This window comes from Triturus cristatus, chromosome 10 (assembly GCF_964204655.1).
Source record: "Triturus cristatus chromosome 10, aTriCri1.1, whole genome shotgun sequence".
NCBI lineage: Eukaryota > Metazoa > Chordata > Amphibia > Caudata > Salamandridae > Triturus > Triturus cristatus.
The window spans coordinates 18432038-18454666 of NC_140593.1; the positions used below are offsets into that span (position 1 = coordinate 18432038).

The window sequence follows — 22629 nt, forward strand, 5'->3', positions numbered from 1 at the left end:
CTTTGGACTGCCTGTACAGAAACATGTTGTGTTTGGTGTCAAACACTTTGGAATACTACCCCCTCCAGTTCTGGCGGCAGGGGTAGCATTCCACCCTTCTAGAGGGAGAGACGTGTACACACTGGTCTTAAAAGACTTTCTAGAGCCCTGGCATCACAAAATGGATGCCACTGCCACAGACACGGGTCTGGCCTCCTGCTGCTGACCAAAACTCTGGCAGGGGAGGCCTGGACAATAGGTTTCGGGGAGGTGTAACCACCTCCCCAGACAGGCAGATGTGTATTGGGGCTGGGCGGGAGCACTATCTGGTGCTTTGAAGTCCTGCACTAGGGGCACACTTGGTGTCCCTGTGCATAGTCCAGTTCAAACTGGTTGCAGGGGCTACCTGCCCCTGCTCTGGTGTGAAACTGGACAAATGAAATGGGTGTAACCACCCCTCTTTCCAAACCCTCCCATGGGTGGGTTCCCAGAGTATGTCCAACCCCCTATCTTAGTATAAGTAGACGATCCCAGTCCTTGAGACTTTGAATTACCCTGGACGAAACTCTGCAACATATATCCTGGACCTTCGACTTTCTATTTCAACTAGAAGATGGAAGAAATCTCCTTCGGGGTCAAGGACTGACTCCCCTGCTTGGCAGGCACCAAAGAAGCAACTGTCCAGTCTGCAACTCTGAAGCTTCAGCTGGATGCCAAAGTCTTTGCATCACCAGAGGTGGATTTCCAGACTTCCCAGAGGCTACCCTGAGTCCACAGCAAAGCTGAGGCCCGTGGCTATCGTGGGTGACGTGGAATCGTGACCCCTGGACATCGTAAACTTTTGCAGGCACATCATCTTCCTGGTCTTCCTTGAAGTTGTGCTTTGGGCTCTGAGTAGCCCCAGCCTTGGGCACCTACTGCACCAATGATCTCTGGCCTCCACTCCACGAGTGACCCGTGGGCCAGTTTCCAGTGTGACTGATTGAGGCTCCTTTGCGGTTGTTAGCCCGGTGGCTAGTGGGTCCCCACAAAGGCAACTCCTTTTCTACTTGGGCTTTTCTGGTTGATCCAGACATGCCATGACTTACCCTCACTGGGTGAGTCTCCCAGACCTTGCTGGTCTGCACCGATGTCTTTCTTCTATTTCCACTTGACTTGAAATTGCCAAGGCTTGTTGGGTCCATTCTGGTCCCCGATACCGCAGCACTCAACAGACTTTGTGGGACAGCTGGAATCCAGCTCCTGGTCAGCGTCGATGCCTCCTGGACCTTGTGGCTGAAGAGTCAAGACACCCGTCAACTCACCTGAAGCTCCTGACATCTGTGGGGATTGGACTATCGTGCCCTATGTTTTCAGGTTCCTTCCATCCTTGATCCAGGCTTGGATCTCTTCAGAAACTTCTCCTCTTCACAGCAGCAGCACTTCTTTGCCAGCTTCCATTGAAAACAGGGCCGCGACCCGACACCAAAAGACACTTAAGCACCCGGCTTCCCTGGGTGAGGTAACTCGAGTACTCCAGTGCTCCCATGGGTGTTGGCCCTAGAAACCTGGGTTTGCCTGTAGTCATCCTCTAAGTGTCCTTAACTTGTAATTTACCAACCGCGACTTTCCCCATAGAAGTCAAAGGTGATTTGCGTCTGTGTTCTAACACTGCACACGTCCCCCGTGGGTCCCCTACGTCACCGCCTTGGGTGGTTCCTTGAGGCCCAAATGTTTCTAAAGGCTCTAGGTCTTGTGTCTAGTTCAGTCGTGGTTCTTATACCACTTTATTGGTATATGGTTTGGTACGCCCCTAGGGCCCAAACGTGTATTTGTGCTTTTACTGTTAAATACTGACTTATAACTTAAGTACTTCAAACTCCAGCCTCATAAAGAGACTAGAGGGGTGTGTTTTATCTTAAATCCATATATTTTGAATATACACCTGCTGTGGTTGTCCTTTCATTTGGTCATTCAAGAGATTATAGACTGGTAAAACAAGCTGCTTTACATTCCTTCAAGACTTAGCCTGAAGGCTGCTCTCCATAGCTAGCACTAGGATAGCTTTCAATAAAGGTTGTCTTTAACCTATCACCATAAGGGGTTGTTTGAACTGATACAAGGTGCCCACTAGAACTAGTGGACAACATATATCAGGCCAACTTCTCACATTGGTGTGTAGCGTGTGGGATTCCAGCTTGCTATTTCTGTACCAGATAATCTCAATTGAATTGATCAACTGAAAAGCCCCTCCCTTCCTAAATCATTTCACCACTCATTACCAAAGTGCAGTATGGTTCAATTTTGTGACTGCATTGTTGGCTGTATATGTGTGCCGGGTGCTTATGTGTGTCTGCTTCAGTTTATGCAGTATTTTCAAATTTCTCAATGCAGTTCAAACCGAACACATAAGTTGTGTTTCTCTTTACACACTCAGTCACATCCTAGTACTTAACTGCTTTATTCTGTCCTCTGTTCTTCCGTCCCAGCCTACCCAAACATTGACAAATGCATTCTCAACATGTGAGAAATTTTATGGCCATGTGAAATGATTCCAAAAAATGTTTCATGGTTTCCCATAATAGTTTTATTTTGTGCCTTTTGAGCTTTTTTCTTTTCGACCTTCATCAACTACAGTGACTGAATGAGCCAAAACCTAATAGTCACATCAAAAATCGATGACCAGTGACACTCCACTGTTCTATATCAAAAGCTCAGTCTACTTGCCTAATCCCTTTACCTTACCCTGCAGTAGAGTAAGTCAGGTTCCCTTTCCCTACTGCCCAGTGAATTAATTTGTTGGAAATATTTTGTGATGGTGGGCGAGGCCAGTGGGTAAAGTAGGACTGATTGATTTCAAATTCAAGTTTTGCATATGGATACTTTGTGATGAATGTGTAAACACAACCTTTATAGCCCGTTCCATTGCGTGATGTGCAGTGCATTATTATCCCCAACATCTACTTACGGCAGACATGATAATAATATCAGTAACACAGAGAATAGACCATGCGGACCTGTGGGGCCAACTCCCCAAAATCGAAGTCACATAGCACAGCAAGGCCACCTGGGTCTACAAAGATAGATGAGAAGTAAGAAAAATAGTGTGCTGGGATATCCTTTTAACAGGACGGCTCCTCTCACCCACCTATAGGTGGCGTGTGGGGATGTCTGGGTGCCAGCATGTTGGACAGCCCCTCTCCCCCTCTCCCTCTCATGCCCGCTTTTGGTCCCTTCTCGGCCGACGAGCTGTCTGCAGCGTTCCACCCTGATGTGAGGACGAGCGCTTGCTCAAGGCACTTATAGCTGAACATCAAACGGTCTGCCTGCTCCACCAGCATGGTGACCCAAGGTAAGATCCCAACGGGTTCGGAGGATCTTATGACCAGCTGGGGGTTCTGCATGTTTGCCGATTCATCATCCTGTGATTAAGTAAACGCCGCCACCTGCGGCCAACTCACACGGCTGCCATCTTGCTTTCCCCAGCACTGTTCCTCTAATCCTCTGGGTGAAGTACTGTTTGTAGGAGTTTTAGGGGAGTACTAACGTTTTCAGTATGTCCAGATGTCATTTAAAAAAATTAAAATATGAAGGATTATTGGTGCCACTTGGCGGGCTTCACTCACTAAATTCATTAACATGTATAATATATGTCACCATTCGGGAAGGTACCAGCGTCCATCCAACACAGACAGGGATAGGTCTGTAGCTTCGTAGTTCGGGGTGGGGGGTTGGAGTAGAAGGGGATTGCGGGCCCATGGGGGAGCAGGGAAGGGAAAGACAGGGGCTTAGGTGGAAGGGGGGAACTCAGGAAAGCAGAAAGCTGGTGCAATTTAAGGAGAGAAGCAGGAGTGATTAGGTGTAAATGGTACAACAATCAAGTTCGGTGTTTGGAGAACTTTTGTGATGGGTAGGTTGACTATTTGTTCTATCTACATTGGGGGCCTGAACGATAGGGGAAAGAGAGGCAGGGTAGGTGAGGTATTACAAACCTTGCGGGCAGATATCATCTGCCAACAAGAAACTCATATTCCATGGCATAAGGGAGGGCTTAATGTAATCCCTGGGTATACTCAGGTGATTTGCTCATCTCAATCCACTACCACTAGAGGTGTTTCAATCCATGTTTCCAATCAGATGCCACCAGTCAAACATACAAACATACATTATCTGACAATTGGTGCTGGTGGTCTATTGTTTCAATAGCGAGTGGCCTAACACTTTGCACGGTCTACGGGTCGAACTTTGATGACCCTGGTTTGTTGGAAGAGCTCGAATTAGATTTAGCCTCTTGGTCATCCCCCCATGTCATTTGTGGTGACTTCAATATCCATATCCATCTAGATGTAGATGGTCCATTCGTGAAAGAATACTGAGGGAGGAAGCCACAGGTTGTTAAGGCTCTAGAAGCCCTGGTTGCAAATCACGGGCTATATGTAGTCCCTCAGAAAGTCAGGAGACTTAGGTTTTACATATTATTTATGCCCTCATAAAAAATATGTAAGGCTGGATTAGTTTTATGTTTCTGCTTTTCTTATTGAGGGTGCCAACATTAGGAAACTGCCTAAAGTACTGTTGTATCCTAACCCTTTAATACTGGAAATTCTAATACAGGGATATGATCGATTACCGACAAAATGGACTTTCGATAGCAAATTATTGGTTACCGAAAGGTTCATAGAACACATTGGGGGGTGGACCCGACAGTTCTTTGATATGAATAGGTTCAGCACCTCCAGAGAAATTGTTTGGGATGCTTTTAAAGTGGGGTTAAGGGGGGAGATAGTAAGCTTTGTAGAACTATGCAGGAACAAGCAGAGGGCAGAAATACATCAATTAATGGAAGAACTGTCCAAGTGTGAGGAAAAACATACAGCAGCTACCGTGCAAAAACAGGAGGAGCAACAAACCCAACTAGGAGTCGAAGTTTTAAGGATTAAGGCAAAAATGAATGGGTTCTTTAGTAAATCAGTGACCAAATTATATCAAACCCATGCTAGAGATAATTATGAGTATGGTAAGGCCACAGGAAAACATTTGGCACTTCATCCCAAGACAAAGGGCAGCGGCAAATACCATTGTGAGGCTCAAAGGGAAGGACGGTATCGTGGGTACTGAACCTCAAGAAGTTCCTAAAATATTTGCAGTTCTATAGGGAACTGTATCGGTCTAGGCATGAAACTCCAACGGCAGTACGGCCGGAAACTGAGGCAAACTCCCTCAGGAATTAGTGGAAGATATGCTAATTAGTGAAGTTATAGATGCTCTTCAGGGGATGGCTTCAGGTAAGGCAACAGGTCCGGACGGTATCCAGATGGAAGTTTATAATGTTCTACAGACAAAACTAGCCCCCCCTTCTTTTGGACTTGTTCCTTGCTGTACAGCAGAAGGGGATCCCGCCTCAATCCTGGCAAGAGACTAATATCGTTCTCTTCTTGAAGAAAGGGAAAGTGGCTGAAGACCCGTCCTCATATAGACCCATCACCTTGATAAATGCCGATGAGAAACTATACTCTAAAATCATCGCTCTCAGATTAGCTAGAATTATCACATCTCTGTTGAGCTTGTGGCAACACAGCTTTATACCAGGGAGAGGGACTACGGACCATGTCTGCCGGGTAATATCATTGCTTGATATAGTGGAAGCCTCAGGACAGCAGATGTCCCTTATCCTTCTTGACGCACAAAAAGCTTCTGATCAGGAGGAATCGACATATCTTTGGGGCAACCTTAGAACTAAAGGTTTTGGACCTCGTATATTATCTGCCATAAGGGCTATATATGTGCAATCCTTTGCAAGGTTACAATTGATGGGTAGTGAGACCGAAAGGATTCTGATAGCCCGCGGTACAAGACAGGGCTGCCCTTGCTCTCCAATCCGTTTTGCATTATATATAGACCCATTCATAAGAGCAGCCTTACAAGATCAAGTAATCAAATCATTAGTGGTCAGGGGGTTTAATCCCAAGGTGTTAGCACATGCTGGTGATATAGCTGTCATCACCCCTGACCCAACGGGTGCAATAGGAAGGATTGAAGCTTCGGCCCTGGAATTTTGCAGGGAATCTGGGTATGGCTTGAACACAGACAAGACCAGGATTGCTGGTACTAAAACCATTACATGTCAGGACCCAGGCAAGACTGAGGCTGATACATATCTGTGGATAAACATTTCTGTTGATGTTGGTTCCATATGGGATATTAATTTGGCTCCTCTCATAGAGAAGATAGGTAGAGATCTAAGAAGAATAGACAATTGACATCGGTCTATTATAGGAAGGAGTAATGTGATCAAAATGACATTGTCCCCTAAGGTTGTCTACCTATTCCGATGTATTCTGCTGGAACCAGCAAATGCTTTTTTTAAAGAATTTAAACAGGATTTTTTCACAATTTATCTGGAATTACAGAAATAATTGGAGATCAATTACATTTTTGACACTGCCAAAATATAGGGGGGGGGTTGGCAGTTCCTAACATTTTATATAATTATTGGGCCATAACGCTGCAACAAATGGGTATAGTTTAAATCTAAAACAAGTGCAGAAATTATCCCGGGAGGATGGGAATGTGAAACCCCTCCCTCTATCTTCCAGTTGGCCATGGGTGGTGCAGCACCAGGAATCCTACTGAGGCAGTTGGAGGGGAGGTATTACAAAAAAACACGCTTTAAGCCTCTTACTGAATGAAATGAATATTGCAATTTTGTACAAAATATGGAGAAAATGTACTAAACTCTGCAAAATTTTTCTTTACAATAGAGGAAGAGTTACATGCAAAATAATAAGTAGGCCTCTACTGAAACTGCAGGCCACCCACCACAAAACATTTTATAAATTCAATAAGTACAAATAAATCCCGGTGCATGCCCTTTGTCAAACAAGAAACACTCTTATGCAACAGTTTTTGAACTTACTTGTGACATCACATAAACAGAGTCCTTAAATCTAATGGTATTCATGCAGCAGACAAAGAGAATGATCCTTCCAGCACCAAATCAAAATGAAAAGTGATCAGGAGTTGGAAAAACACAGGAATGAGTCTACTGGAAAGGACAGGAAGTTGGAGTCTCTGGGGCACTTCCTTCTTATAAAAAAAAGTAAAATAAAAAAAGTTCTCCTCACATTGAAAACCAAGTTGAATGATCTGTTTGAGACGTTTTTAACTCCAAATTGTAGTTTTGAGGAGAATTAGCTGCTTATCCACAATAAACACTTCTCCAGGTTGCAGCCACAGTTGATTACACTCCACTACATCACAAAAGAAGCACTGGAAGCAGCTGGCAAGCCCTAAAACCCTGTTAGAGGGTGCAAAACCTCAGGGGACTTGCTGGTGCATTGACAATCCTGTGGGCACTTGCGAGCAGCCGAAAGTCTTGTTGCTCTCTCTGCATACGCAAAACGATGTGACAATCAAGCCAACAGAAAAAAATGTGCGTAGCTACGAAAGCTATTGTAAATCAAATAAGTATATTCTCCTGGAATGTTCATGGACTGATCCGTTTGCTGTCTGACCCCGATACGATATTATTTTAAAATTAATTTACATTCTTATTATTTTAGGAAACATGGTGCGAACAAACGACTCCTTTATTTGGATGTAATGAATATAGTATCCCAGCAGTGAAAACTAATAACTCAGGCCATGCAAAATGTGGACTGGCGTGCTACAATGTGGTCGACTTAAACCTAGTTGTGAACGTGGTGGACTTTAATCTGGGTTGGCTACAATGTCTTGTGGTAAACACCACTGATTTAAGTTTTTATTTTTCTCAAGGTGTATTCGAGTGCCAGTAAAAACAAGTCTACACAGTTGTATATCCTGCGAGATGTTTTAAGCACATTAATAATCCAGCACCCAGATGCTGTTTTAATAGTCTCAGGTGACTTTAATTTGCAACTAATTTGGTTCTCAGGTGTAAACCGTAAGACTGATGGTTTGTCAAAAGAATGTTGCGATATTATGTCTGAAGCTGGGGTCAGCCAGTTAAAAATAAAATCTAGGTTCAACCCCACGTTTAGAAATTCTAAACAAGGTTCAATTATTCACTATACATTCATATCAGACAATTTTAGATAAAATATGCCCGCCCTGAACGTGATCATAACCCCCAGGTTGTAAAATGTAATGCTTCTGTGAAGTGTCATATTAACACCATATATGGGGAGTGGTGAGTGTCAGGATTTGACTACCACAGTCCAACTCAAAGATTCTAGTCTTGGCCCAAATTTTGATTCAGAAGTCCTGAGTTGTAATCAAGTATCGACCTTGTTAAGTGGACTTTATGCAAATGGTGCCCCCGGACCTAATGGGCCACCCAATGCCCTGTTCCGAGCCAAAATTGACATGTGGGCTGGTATTCTGCATAATTTATTTAGGGAAGTGTTGACACTGGAGATCATACCAGAATCATGGCAATGTAGCATACTGCAGCCCATCTATAAAAGCGGCCCGGTGGCCAATCTCACCAATTATCGGTTAATCTCATTGACTGATGTTGCTTCCACTCTCTTGATAGAATTGGAAGATTGGGCTATGCTGGAAGGCATTATTCCATTTAATAAGACTGTCTTTTGGAAAGGACAATCTACCATTACTAATCTGTTGACATTAACCTTACTTACAGAGTGGGCTGTCCTAAACAAAAAAAAATTATATATTGCTTTTATTGATGTCAAGGCAGCCTTCGACTCTGTGCCACGAAACCTGCAATGGAAAAAATTGTCAGATCGGGGCATTTCAAGGAAACTGTTGAAGGCTATTATTCTTCAGTATATTAATACTTGTGTACAAGTCAAGTTGGATGATATTAACTCCTTATCAAGGAAAATTAGAACATATAGGGGAATATGTTTAACAAAGCCCTTTTATGATTCCTTAATAGTGATTTTTAGTGAATTGCTATTAAGGAATCGCAATATGCTATGTATGTAGGAATCGCAATAATAATTGCAATTCCTTGATATTCCTTAATTGGGAATCGCAAATTGCTATTCACAATTAAGGAATACATTCCAATTCATTCCTATGGGCGTAGAGGCCGAGAGGAATGAATGGGAAGACATTCTCAATTTGCGATTACCAATTTCAGAATCACAAATTGAGAATGCAATTTCAAGGTTCAAAGGGTGTCATAAGGACACCCTGATGCACCCCTAAAAGGAGCATGTGTGCACATGTGGTGCACATACATGCCCTGAGGGCATGTATGTGTGCCACATGGGACTTTGAAAAAAGCTACAAAAGTGCTTTTTTCAAAGAATTCGCTAATTACCACCAACTGTCAGTTAGTGGTAATTTGCGATTTCTTATGCCAAATTCGCACAACTTAGGTGCTTGCTACCTCGCATTTAAAGCAATCTTGAATAAAATAGAGAATCGCAAATTTTGTGATTCTCCAATTTGCGATGCCCTTTTGGGATGATACATCCCAAAAGGCCCTTTACCATTTGCAAACAGGCCGATTCTGTGAATCGGCCCATTTGTGAACGGAAAAAGGGCTTGATACATATGCCCCATAATGGCCTAAAGCAAGGTTGTGTTCTTGCTCCCTGTCTTTTTAATTTATTTTGAGCAGAACTTTCTCAGCATTTGGATGCTATCAATGGGCATGTTCCTAAGGCTGGAGGGGGTACAAATTAGTTACCTCCAACATGCTGATGATACTATCCTTGTGAGTCATACTCCTATTGGCCTAGAAAGTCTTATTACCACCTTTGATGATTATACACAACAGAATGGCCTTGAATTGAATGTAAAAAAACAAAAGTGATGAAAATTGGTGTAGTTAAACAGAAGTTTAATTCATGGAAGGCCAGAGCAGGTACAATTGATGTTGTCAAGATGTGTAAATACTTAGGGGTGTTGTTTGACAATCAAGTATCTCTTAAATTTCATTCTAAGGATCTAAGGGCCAAGGCTGTGACCCTGATCCATGATTTTAAATGTTTAAAAAAATCACTGACCTATAACTCATATGATTTTATTCTTAAATAATTAAAGCCAAATTACAACCAACCCTTATAATTGGCTCTCCCATTACTAAAGGGAAAGACGCAAAGGTCCTTGATCTCCTGGTAGTCAAGGTCTCTAAAGCAACTTTTCAGTGTGTCAAGCGGGAATAAGATTAGAGTTTGGACTCCAGAGAAAGTGCCTAGAATCAAAAGGAACTTTTCTAATATGTATGGTCGCTTTGTCCACTCCAGCCCCTACATCCTTAGGGAATATTTGCTGGCAAGAAATAGATACGTCTGCCTATGCTGCAAAATGGATATCTTATATTTTAACCTCCCTAAAAGACATTGATCTGCAAATTGCACTGAAAGATCTGAAAATGCCCAATTATAAGTTAATCCTAAAAAAAGTATCAACGCTGAATCGCTAGAATTGGATAAAAATGCATTAGTAGAGAAAATGTATGCATGGTATGTGAATAATTCATACCAATCCCTGCGTATCCAGGAGTATCTGACTGCTTTTTTTAAGCAAAGTTTAAAAATATGTTTATAAGGTTACATATGGGAATAAACCCAATAAAGGAGGGCACTCAACCTTGAATCAAGGAGTGGCCAGATCCTAAATGTAGACTTTGTTGATGGCCTCAGGAGACAGTAGTACATATAGTATGTTTGTGTGCCCAAAAGCGATCAACCTTCTAAGTATAGTTCTGAAACCACATTTTTTGATGAGCGGGGTCAGATCAGCTCATCAGGATTTAATTATGTCACTCTCTGGCGATTCGATTCAGTTCTTATGCCAATTGGTAAAATATTTAATGGCAGTTGAAAAATATCTGATATAATAGGGCTGAACTTCACTATTTTAATGGCTTAGGTACCTGATTTAGTATATATTTTATCACTAAATTATTTTGTTACTAGGTTGATAACTTAAAATTTAATAATAGAAGTGTCACCGTTATAGTAAATTTTGATGCACTTTATGAATGTTTAAGGTGCTCTTCACCATCGTAAAAGAACTCTCCAACCCCAGCTCCAACGGCAACGACATCCCACCATCACAAGACCTGTGCGACTCGCTTGCCACCTTCTTCCACCGGAAAATCACTGACATCCACAACAGCTTCAGACCCCGGATGACCCTGGCCGACCACGCCACACCTAACCCACCGCACCCCACCACCCATGAAGCCCTGACCACCTGGGCTAACGTGAGCATCGAGGACACTATCAAGACCATGGAATCTATCTACTCCGGCTCCCCTTCAGACCCCCTCCCACATCACATCTTCAACAAAGCCAGCAACTCCATCTCAGCCCACCTGCACAAAATCATCAACCTCTCATTCGAGACTGCCACATTCCCTGAGAGCTGGAAGCACGTAGAGATCAACGCCCTACTGAAGAAACCCAAAGCTGACCCGAGCGACCTCAAAAACTTCCGCCCCATCTCCCTGCTCCCGTTCCAAGCTAAGGTCATCGAGAAGATAGTGAACACCCAGCTCACCCGTCACCTCGAAGACAACAACATCCTGGACCCATCACAATCAGGATTCCACAGTAACCACAGCACCGAGACCGCCCTCATCGCCGCCACAGATGACATTAGAATACTGCTAGACAACGGCGAGACAGCAACCCTCATCCTCCTGGACCTCTCCACCGCCTTCGACACCATCTGCCACCGCACACTACGCTCGCGCCTCCACGACGCAGGGATCTGAAACAAAGCCCTGGACTGGATCACCTCCTTCCTCTCCGGCAGAACTCAGAGAGTCCGCCTCCCCCCGTTCCGCTCTGAGGCTTTCAAGATCATCTGCGGCGTCCCACAAGGATCCTCCCTCAGCCCGACGCTATTCAACGTCTACATGGCACCACTAGCACGCATCGCCCGACATCACGACCTTAAAATAATCTCCTACGCCGACGACACACAACTGATCCTCTCCCTCACCAAGGACCCCCTCACCGCCAAATCCAACCTCCATCAGGGAATGAAGGCTGTCGCCGACTGGATGGAGGACAGCTGCCTCAACTGAACACAGACAAGACAGAAATCCTCATCCTCGGGTCCAACCCCTCTGCATGGGATGACTCCTGGTGGCCCACATCGCTGGGGTCCATCCCGGCCCCCACCAACCACGCACGCAACCTGGGAGTCATCCTCAACTCAAAACTCTCCATGACCAAACAAGTCAACGCAGTCTCAATCAATCAATCAATCAAAGACATTTATAGAGCGCACTACCTACCCGTAGGGTCTCGAGGCGCTTGGGGGGGGGGGGGTGCCGCTACTGCTCGAACAGCCAGGTCTTGAGCTTCTTCCTGAAGGAGAGGTGGTCTTGGGTCAGGCGCAGGTCGGCCGGGAGGGAGTTCCAGGTCTTGGCGGCCAGGTAGGAGAAGGACCTTCCTCCTGTAGTGGCTCTGCGGATGCGTGGGATGGCGGCGAGTCTCCTCCACCTGTTCCAACACCCTCCGCATGCTCTGCAAGATCTTCAGATGGATCCCGACAAACACGAGGAAAACAGTCACCCAAGCCCTGGTCAGCAGCAGGCTAGACTACGGAAACGCCCTCTACGCCGGAACCTCGGCCGAACTCATCAGCAAACTACAGAGAATCCAGAATACCTCTGCACGCCTGATCCTCGACATCCCGCGCCGTGACTACATCTCCCCCCACCTGAGGAACCTGCACTGGCTCCCCGTCGACAAGAGAATCTCCTTCAAGCTCCTGATCCACGCACAAAAAGCACTCCACAAAACCGGTCCAGCCTATCTCAACAGCCGACTCTCCTTCTACGTACCCAACAGGAAACTCCGCTCCGCTGACCACGCTCTGGCCACAGTCCCACACATTCGGAGAACTACTTCCGGAGGCAGATCCTTCTCCCATTACGCCGCTAAGACCTGGAACACCCTCCCCATCCATCTACTCCAAACCAAAGACCTTCTGACCTTCAGGAGACAACTCAAGACCTGGCTCTTCGACCAGTAACTTCCTCCCATCCCCCCCCCCCGCCCGGGTGTGTAGTGCACTTTACAAATGACTTGATTGAATATGACGGTCGTTGCTATAACTGCACATTAGCACATTAAAATTTAACTTGTGCAAGAAATATAAAATAGAATTTTTTATGCACTTTATCATTGTATTAATATGATGGTTGTTGCAATTATTGCACAGTAGCACTTTGAAATGCAATATGTGTAGTATTTTGCTGTAGAAATTATTGAAGTATTCATTTAGAGTATTTTTTCTGTTATGTATAGGGAAAGAGTATGTTGTGCAAGCTGTCACTTTAAAATGTAACATGTGCAATAGAATGTTGTTGTAAATATGATTTTATGGGTAAACCTTCAAATAGTATATAGGATATGGTTTTTTATCATTTGTGGGGAAGATGCTTTGATTGCAATGATTTTGTTATCATTTAATTCACTTTTTAACATGCAAGGGTGTACACACTCAGTAGTACACTGTACCTCTGATGAGACTAAGTTGTCGTGAACACTTAACAGTTCAAGAAGACACCCTTTACTTAACATTAGCTTTAGCGGTGGGGGTTCAGTATCTAATTACCTATTCGATTCTATCTTCAACTCAGCAGAGCATGTTTTATGATGAAGACAAAGAGTCAGATGACATGTAATGTATGACTGGCAGAGAAGGCAGTGTGAGTAAAGGATGTAGCCCCTGGATGCATATAGGTGGTTGATAATAGAATGCATGGGTAGGTGAAGGATGGGTGAAAGGTGAAAGAAAAGAAAGCAGAAAGGATGCCTTCCAAAGTGGATAAAACTGTATTAGTGCAAGGGAGGTTTGAGGAGTCAAACTCAAAGGCAAGCCAGGATGCATGGGTGGTAGCTGGTTAGTTATATCTATGGCAAATGTATGCTGTCAGTGAAAGGATTATGATAGCCATGTTTGGATGCATGGATGCCTGGATGGTATCATAGTAGGTGTGAAGAAGAGTCAGACTGAATGAAGAGAATGTAAAATAAAATTAAACATTGCCAGGGTACAAAAACCAAGGGTGAAGAATAAAATAATGCTAGAAGAGCAATGCCATGATAAACGAAAAAAAAGCCCTGAGAAGAACAAGGACTGTTTTTTGCAAAGTTTTTGAATCTGACTCAAAGGTTTGAGGTTGTTTTTCATAATGAAATACTCCCTTGACTCACAGTAGTTTGCAAGCACAACATATATATTGTTGTGCATGACTATATTTATGTACCCAACCCATACATCATCAATCGCCTCCCTCCGACTCAAGGCCCACTTCTGTTCCGGCCCCTACCCATGTCGTTTTGACCATGTCAGCCAAGGGTGGCCGATCGGCTTCATGGTAACTACTGACAAACCAGTATATCATCATCATCATCATCATCGCATGAGTGACGTGATGTTGTGCCATATATCATCATCATTCATAAGCATGTCATGTTGTGCCTTGTTGCAGTAGTCAGGGTGAAAGTGATATTGAGCATTTGCCATTGATTTAACAGAGGATGGTCGTAATGGAAACATAGATAATTGTGTAGTACAGCTGCCCCACCTACAGACAGTAGAAAAGTAACATGAGTCTGCAACACAAGTATGTCTGTCTAGGGCACAAGCTAACTGAGCTGGCATGCCTACAAGATTAATTGTGCTAAACAGGAGAGAGAAGAAGAATGCTTGTCTACTCCATAGTGTCTAGTGCCTGAAAGTCTAATCATCACATCCAAACCTTAGGGGCAGTGGCAGTGAGGAGGATACCACAACTGCTTGTGCAACTGTGCCACTATAATTTGTATGTGTGTAATTGCTAATTACTATTTTGCTAAGAGTATTTGTTACCATTGTGATTTTTCTTTCTTGATATAGCTACTCCTTCCCAACCCAAAAGGCAGGAGTTAGCAGCTAGGGCCCGGCAACGGAAGCTGAAGGCCATCCAGCAACTATATCACTGGCTGGTTGTCTTGGTGGAGGAGGCTGAGGAGACAGCAGCTACAGCTTCCTCCAATGCCCCGGACCCTAGCCAGCCCCCCCACGTGCCTCTGGTGGTACATCGCCATGCTCTCTCAGCCTCCCGCCGGACATCACATTCATCATCATCCACTGCTGGCCTCCCTTGTTGTTCCTGCAGGAAATTTCAGTGCTGCATGCTCCTCCTGACGGCAGGCCTAGAGGCTAGGCAGGAGGAAGTCCAGGAATGCACTAGCCAGCACCCCCACTGCTAGACCTCAGTCTTCAACCCTTTCCCCTTTTTTAATCTGTTTTTGGTTGTTGGGATGTTGGGAGTTGAGAAAAGCTGGGGTTTTCTTGAACTTCTCGACTTGGGCAATCATGGACAAATTTACTGGACATTGGTTGGGGTAAGGCAGAGGGGTGGATCAGGTGTTGTGGGTTTCTTCTAGTTTATATTTGTTAGGGTAATACATTATTTATAGTTTTAAAAAACATATGATGTAAATCTTTTCTGGGGGTTACTCTTTTACGTCATCTTGTTTGTTTCCTCCTTTTGCTGCAGGGTCACAGACAGTTTTTGAAATCTGCCAATAGTGTAACACACCAAAAAATAGATGCAGTACCCTCACTTGTCCTTCTAATGTCAGTCTCTCCTCATAGGCTATGCATTCTGCAACTAAAACCCCTGTGTAGTATGTACTGGGGAGGATGTGGGTCTGTGAACTAATTAATTTCCATAGTGCATACATTACTGCCTCCCCCACAGTTCTTCTCTTACCTGTGATTGATCTTTAGGAAAAGCAATTACTGCATGGTGATGGTTTGGTTTCCTAAGGTGCCATGGTGGGTGGTGGTAGCAGTAGTAGACAGTTGCATGTGCAAAAAAATAAAATGTGACCGTCACCTGAGGGAGACTAGGGAATTAGTGGTAGAATTACAATACACAAGAAGAAGACTGCCATGCAAGAAACCATGATGATGAAGGATAAGAAATGCTAAAGTAAAATAAAACATAATGGTGGCAGGGATAGCCTTGTACAAGTTACAAACTGAAAGCATAACCTTTGGTAATGGAAGGATGATAAATAGATGCCGGCAATTAAAAAATTATGATGGGTTAATTATGTTCCTCTGGAAAAAAATGAATAGTGAATGCTGAGCATAGGCGGGCATCTAATCTATATGTTGCCAGTGTGGCCCCAGCAAGTGTGTGATTAATTATTGGTTTAAATGTAATTTAGTCACACCTCAATATTATAAATCACGCAGCCTGGGAGAAGAGGGTTAGGGTTTGATGAATGGTTGGTAAGGGCTATTTGAGGGAAAGGTTTGACAAAGACAAACACTACACATGAACAACACACAATCTTGCCAGACGGCCATCATAAATCGGTGAAGGGAGAAAAAGGAAATGCATGCAGGATCATGACTTGATGATGATGAGAAGTACTAGACTAGTAATACAGGGCAACAGTATAATATTAATTATTATTATTATTATGCAATTGCCTTGCCTGTCTGCCAAAGAGAGAGTCGAGAGACCCAAGTTACATACATTGTATGTTCTGTTGTACCAGGCTTCCTTTTAAAGCTAGCAAAGAAAATTAAAAAATAGCTGTAGGGGTTAAATACATAAGCAAACATAATAAACAACAACACACAGTCATGATGATTGAAGATAAAAAATGAATCAAATGAAAAATAAAAGATGATACTGTATGTTATGGTCAAATTGGGAGTTGCATCTTGGCATTCCTCTTGGTCTTTCCTTCCATGGACACTTCGTCGGTCAATCTTGGGTGCCACTGCCTGCCTGGCAGATGCGGACTGGTAAGGTAAGTGTGAGTTGTTTTTCCCAGTATAGCACAGGGTAAAGGCTGGCCTGTAAGTTCACATGGAAAAACAAAAGGGATATTGAAAAATCAAAGGGAAAAGGAAAAATACATAAATTAAGGAGGAGTGCAACAAGAAAACCATCAGAGGAGGCATGGCTAAATCATGTCTACTCTGTTTCCAGCATTAACCTACACCAACAACAGGACAGAGCAGGCCACGGCACCCACCTAATCTAAACTGAGCATAGATTTTGAGCCAGTCAGCACTGAGCATACATACACAGCAACCTAGCATTTTCCAAATTAAGCTACTAAATCAATTCACCGCTGTCAGTCATACCACTACACTCGCCTACATATGTATGGTATGGTCATCATGGTGTCCAACTCTGTAGTGTACTGTGTGAGTGTAGAATTAAAAATGCAATGGATCGGCCTGCAGTAGTACAATTTTGTTCCTGAACAACAAGAAGGGACACATTTATTTGAGTTACTTTTTTGTGTGTAGATTAAATACTAGTAGACATCATTCACAACAACAACATAAACACCAATCACTCAGATGTCTCTTTATTTTTCTTACAATGATTTCTCTCTAATGTTCCACGAAAGAGAAATCCTTGTAAGAAAAATAAAGAGACATCAGGTCAAGAAACACACATCTTGGATTTGGCTGTTTCTCTGTGCATTAATTGTCTTTTGAATGTTAATATGACAGATGTTTATTGCATTTTATAGTGCTGAAACTTTTTGATTTGAATATTGTTGTAGGACTAGTTCCTACTGTGAGTAACATAGAGGGGAGTGTTCCTTGCTTTCGTGCACTATTTTTTGATATTTTGACACATTATTTATTTGGTGGGTACGGCTTCAAACAGCCTCTAGCCTCAGTTTTTTGGTTCTCACCAATCACTCAGAGTCAGAGTCCAATGCATGCCATCATTTACCTGTTCTAACTGGGCAGTCTGTCTCAGCTCAGAAAGGAGGATAGCTATAGTCAGGATCTTTGGAGGGACTCGACGAGGCAGGCATACATGACATTTTGTGTACTAGTATTCTCCATCCAATTTCTGGCTTGTGGGAAATGGATTTAGGGTGAGTCAGGACTCAGGAGTGGACTGGAGCAGGACTCAGAGGGGTGGACTTTCTTCTTCACTGACTGCACACAGTTGCAAATCCAATCCAGCAATAAAAGAGTAAGACGGTGGTGATGGATTTGTTGTGATTAGAACCGGAAAGACAGAGACACACACAAATAATACAAGTAAATAAGCAAGAAGGAAAGTAACTAGTCAAATGCCTAGTTGTAGTCAGGGAAGTAAAGCTTGTCCTCAAACTCAAGCCCTTGGAGATCTTCTTACAAGTTGATGAATGTAGCACAATGTCCTTTCTCCTTTCTTTGGCAATCAGGTAACCAATGCAGGCCAATCCTCAAACAGCACACAGCATAGGGACAGTCTCCGCCTACAGTCTCTCTCTCTGGTTCCACTCCTCTACAGAGGTTCTTCTTGTTTCCCAGAAGTGATCTAAAGTCTTGGGGTCTGGCCCCCAGTATTCATACTCATATTCTCTTTGTTCTCTGAAGGCAGAGAGGCCTTTGCCTAGTCCAAACCAGTTCTGGTCAGTCTTGGAGCACTTTGTTTACAGGACTCCTTCTTTCCTTTGACAGTGTGGGCCAGGGACATCAGACACACCACAGGAGGTGGAGCCAGCATTGTGGAGGGAAGCCCCAGCCCTATTCAGGTCCCAGGTGCAACCGCTCCCACCCATCTAGATGCAGATCTCTCTATTCGGCCTTGTGATAACTCATCATGTCTCCTGTAATCCCCCAGCCCCTGTCACTCAAACTCCAGACAAGGAATACACAGTCTAGCAGAGGCAGGTTTGGATGGTTAGACAAGAAAATACCTACTTTTTAAAAGTGGTATCTTCAAACCCAGAATGTTAAAGCCAACTTCACTAAAAGGTGTATTTTATCATTCTGCGTTCAGGCAGACTAAACTCAAATTTCTACCATGTTCCCTGAGTCAGTTAGGATTATAAGATGTAATAATCAAACTGCCTATTCTGGCCTATGGAGAACAGGTAGCCATGCAATAGTGAAAAACGAAAATGGCTGTAATTCACTATCAAGAAAAGCCACACACATCAGGGCATGTCCTACCTTTTACCTACAATGCACCCTGCCCTTAGGCCTACCATAGGGGTGACTAATATGTATTAACGGGAAGATTTAGGAACTGGCAAGTGGGTGCACTTGCCCAGTCTGCATGGCAGTGCCAGACTGCACACAGGCTCTGCAATGGCAGACCTGAGACACACTTAACAAGCTGCTCCGATGGGTGGCACAATAAGTGCTGCAAGCCCACCAGCAGCATTGGTTACAAGCCCTGGGCACACACAGTGCACCCTACGAGGGTCTGACAAGTAAACCAATCAAGCCAATCATGGAGTCACTAATCCATACATCAATTTACCATAGGGAGCACTTGCACTGTGGCACTGAGCAGCAGTGGCACAGTGCCCAAAACAACTATGACCAGTAAAAACACATGAGGCATCAGCAAGAAACGTGCCAGGTCTAACAATCATCTATGACAATGAGCACGGTCAAGTCAAGCCTATCATTAAAGGGTTTAAGGAGGGTTACATGTATGATCCACCTGGGGTGCCTACATGTGTCAAGGTCCACAAGATAGGTAACCGCCCCTTTTCTCTTAAGGATAGGGTATGGCCTAGTCCATTTGTCATGGATGGTTGTAGGTGCCACAAGCTCCAAACCTATACATTTTCCCTGGCTGGAACTTCACCATGGTAGCCTTTTGGTCATAACAGAGCTTCTGGAGGTCTTGGCTGGCCTCGAGATACTTACTGGCTTTGCCATGTACTCAGCCATCCTGGAATGAAGGCTAATCACATAGTCCACAATGTCCTGCTTAGTTTCTCTGAGAGGATTCCCTCATTCTTCCTTCGCAGGACAGAGTGGTCCTCTTACAGGGTGTCCAAACAGAAGTTCAATAGGGGGAAACCCTACTCCCTTTTGTGGCACCTCTTAGTAAGCAAAAAGCACCCATGGTCGTAAATCCTCCCATCTCCTTCTGAGGTTTTCAGAGAGTCCATCAATCATATCTTTAAGGGTCTTGTTAAATCTTTCAACAAGCCCATTTGTCTGTGGGTGATATTGGGTAGATCACTCCACACTCAGCCCACATGCATTTTAAGTATGCAGAAAAGAAGCTGATACCTCTGTCTGATATACCTCCTTAGGAAACATTACCCTGGTAAAGACACCAAGGAGGGTCTTCGATATTTCAGGGGCAGTGATGGTCCTCATGGCAATTGCCATAGTTTTCCTGGTGGCATGATCCACTACCACCAGAATAAACAGGTTCCCTAATGCAGTTTTATGGGCAAGGGGAACAACAATGTCAATTCCCACTCTCTCAAAATGTACTCCAACCACTGTGAGAAGAGTTAAGGGGGCCTTGAGGTGGCTACCTGTCTTGCCACTGGCTTTATAGGTGGGAGAGGAGTTAACAAACTCATTCATCTTTTCTGACATACCTGGCCAGTAGAAGTGTTCACCAACCAACTCCAAGTTTTGGTATGGCCAAGATGCCTAGCTAGGGAATGTCATGCAGCAATGTTAGGAGAAACTACCTAAACTGCTGAGGCACTACCACTCTCCTAGTGGCACCAGGTTTGGGGACTCTGGCCTCAGTGTATAGGAGTCCATTTTCTCAATTACTGTTACTTCCCTTTTCCTGATCAACAGTTTGCTGTCTCAGACTCTCAAAAGTGGGGCAGGTTGTCTGCCCCTGTTTCCAATCTTTCCCAGATATTCTCCCTGATCCTTGGAGCTCTGCCAGGTCAGGCCCAAGCTCCTAGGGTTCAGTTCACTCTGGGGTTGCAAGTCTTCTCCCTGGGGAGAGGAGATTTAGTCTGGGTTCTGTACAGAAGTTGGTTTCCCAGTCTTCCTGTCCTTCATATGGAAGGCTGGTCCATAATTTCAGACTCCAGCACTTCTTTTTCACCCTGGGTTCTACTCTGTGCTTGGGTTTTCACACAAATCCATTCAGGTATTCCCACTTTTGCTGCATGGGATTTGCTCTCTACCTCAGACAAAGCTGAGTAATCCAAATGGTTGCCAAGCAGACACTGCACAGGGAGGTTAAAAGATACCCCTACCCTTTTGTGGCCTTTAACCCCTCCCCAATTTAAGGTAAACAGCACCAGTGGATGTACCTTAGCCTAGTTGTCAGCATTAGGGACTGTATAGGCCTCTCCTGGCAGATATTGATTTGGGGTCATCAGTTTCTGTTACCATTGCGACACTGACACCAATGTCCCTCATTGATATTTGTCTGTTGTCTGTATCCCTCACGATTGCTGGTCTAGACAGCCAGAGTAGATACATTCACCCCTCCCTCTGAGAATAGAGTTGCCTCAATGAGCACCTTGACATGGTCAGGGCCCACCTGTGATCCAATCTGGATACCCATCATTGCATTTACTGCAGGCATAATAGAGGCGTTTTAACAGCTAAGGTCTCAGTTCAGTGTCCAGTTACCTCACAATCAAAATACCAAGCCTTCTTGGGATCCCAGATTTTACCCTGGTACCCACCCTTGGACTGTGATGAATTTCGGGATTTTGGGGGACCTGATGAAGAATCATTATTATTTATATTTTTTGGGTCACCATCTTTCCCTTGGGGTCTTTTTTGCCTCTTTCTTTTGTTTTGGTCTCCCTTGTTTTGACCCACAGGTCTGACTTCTGTCACAACTCTAATGGAGAAAGTGGACATACATCTACCAGATACTGATGTAACTTCTCACTGTAATATTTCCTTAAAATATGCACTTTCACAATCAAATTGCATAACACTTCATAGTCATTCACATTGTTACCTGTAAACTAACCAGATAGTGTTTCCACTGAAAAGTCTCCAAATTCCACCCAAGACTGACTCTTGGCCCAGCTCTCTCCTTTGTCGTTCCATGTCCGGGAGTTGAGCTTCTAAGTTCAATCTCTTGATCAATCTTTTTAGCATGAGGTTATCCTCTGAGGGATCCTCATCTGTTTCTGAGTGGATGGACCCAGCCACCTCCGCACTCTCACTCCTAGTAGTCTCATCTTCTTCAGACTGTGCTTCTAAATCTGGGTTGTCTCTTTCGAATTCTGCTAACAGCCTTCTAGGCTTTTCTTCGTTTGCTCTTCTGCCAGTTTTGATACAATAACCTTTACAGAGGGCCCTTAGCCTGGCAAGGAGCAGGGCAATGTAAGGGACAAGGTCGAGATCCTGGGCCTGGTTTTCGATATCATTCATTATGGTACTAAAGATGGGAACTTTTTAGGAAGTTAAATACAATTCTACCACCAAATACTTTGTCCTATCTAGATTAACATACTTTCCAATTTATAACAACTACGTTTCAGGGACTTAGTCAAGGCCCAAGCAACTCATTTTAGAAACTTGGAAAAATAGGCCAATCAAAAAAATTATGACCCGACTAAAGATCATTTTGGATTTATTCATGTGTTCACTTATTGACAAAGTGGTATCAGCAAATGCAATGTGTTAGATCCCCCATTGATCCACCAAATGTAGCAAGTTGGACCTCTATTTAGCGTGCTAAAACAAAATTCACTGTGTAGTGAGTCCAGCGGATCCCCAAATGGTATACAGAGGTAAAAGCGAATAATTCCCCCGACTCAAACAAGCAGGGAATGTACTGCTTTAATTGAAAATGTATGAACTGAAGTGGGAGAGTTAAAAACTGTCATATCTAGATTGGTTCTTACAATAAGTAAATTAAAGTGTGTAAAAAATACTGACACTTTTACTATTTCGAATGGCCAGTCTACCCAGACCATCCAAACAAGCCAACAGAGTGATCAGGCAGTATCTCCACCCATTGTTTTC

At 43.9% G+C, this 22629-nt stretch overlaps 1 protein-coding gene across 1 annotated transcript in view; it reads right to left on the minus strand.

Moving 5' to 3' along the window:
* LOC146788732 (vomeronasal type-2 receptor 26-like) overlaps positions 1-20253 on the minus strand; it is a 102650-nt gene extending 82397 nt beyond the window's left edge. Inside the window, exon 1 of the mRNA XM_085630953.1 lies at positions 19981-20253. Within this exon, the coding sequence (XP_085487079.1) occupies positions 19981-20253 (273 nt within the window). The remainder of the gene's footprint in view (positions 1-19980) is intronic.
* Between the last annotated feature and the right edge of the window lie 2376 nt (positions 20254-22629).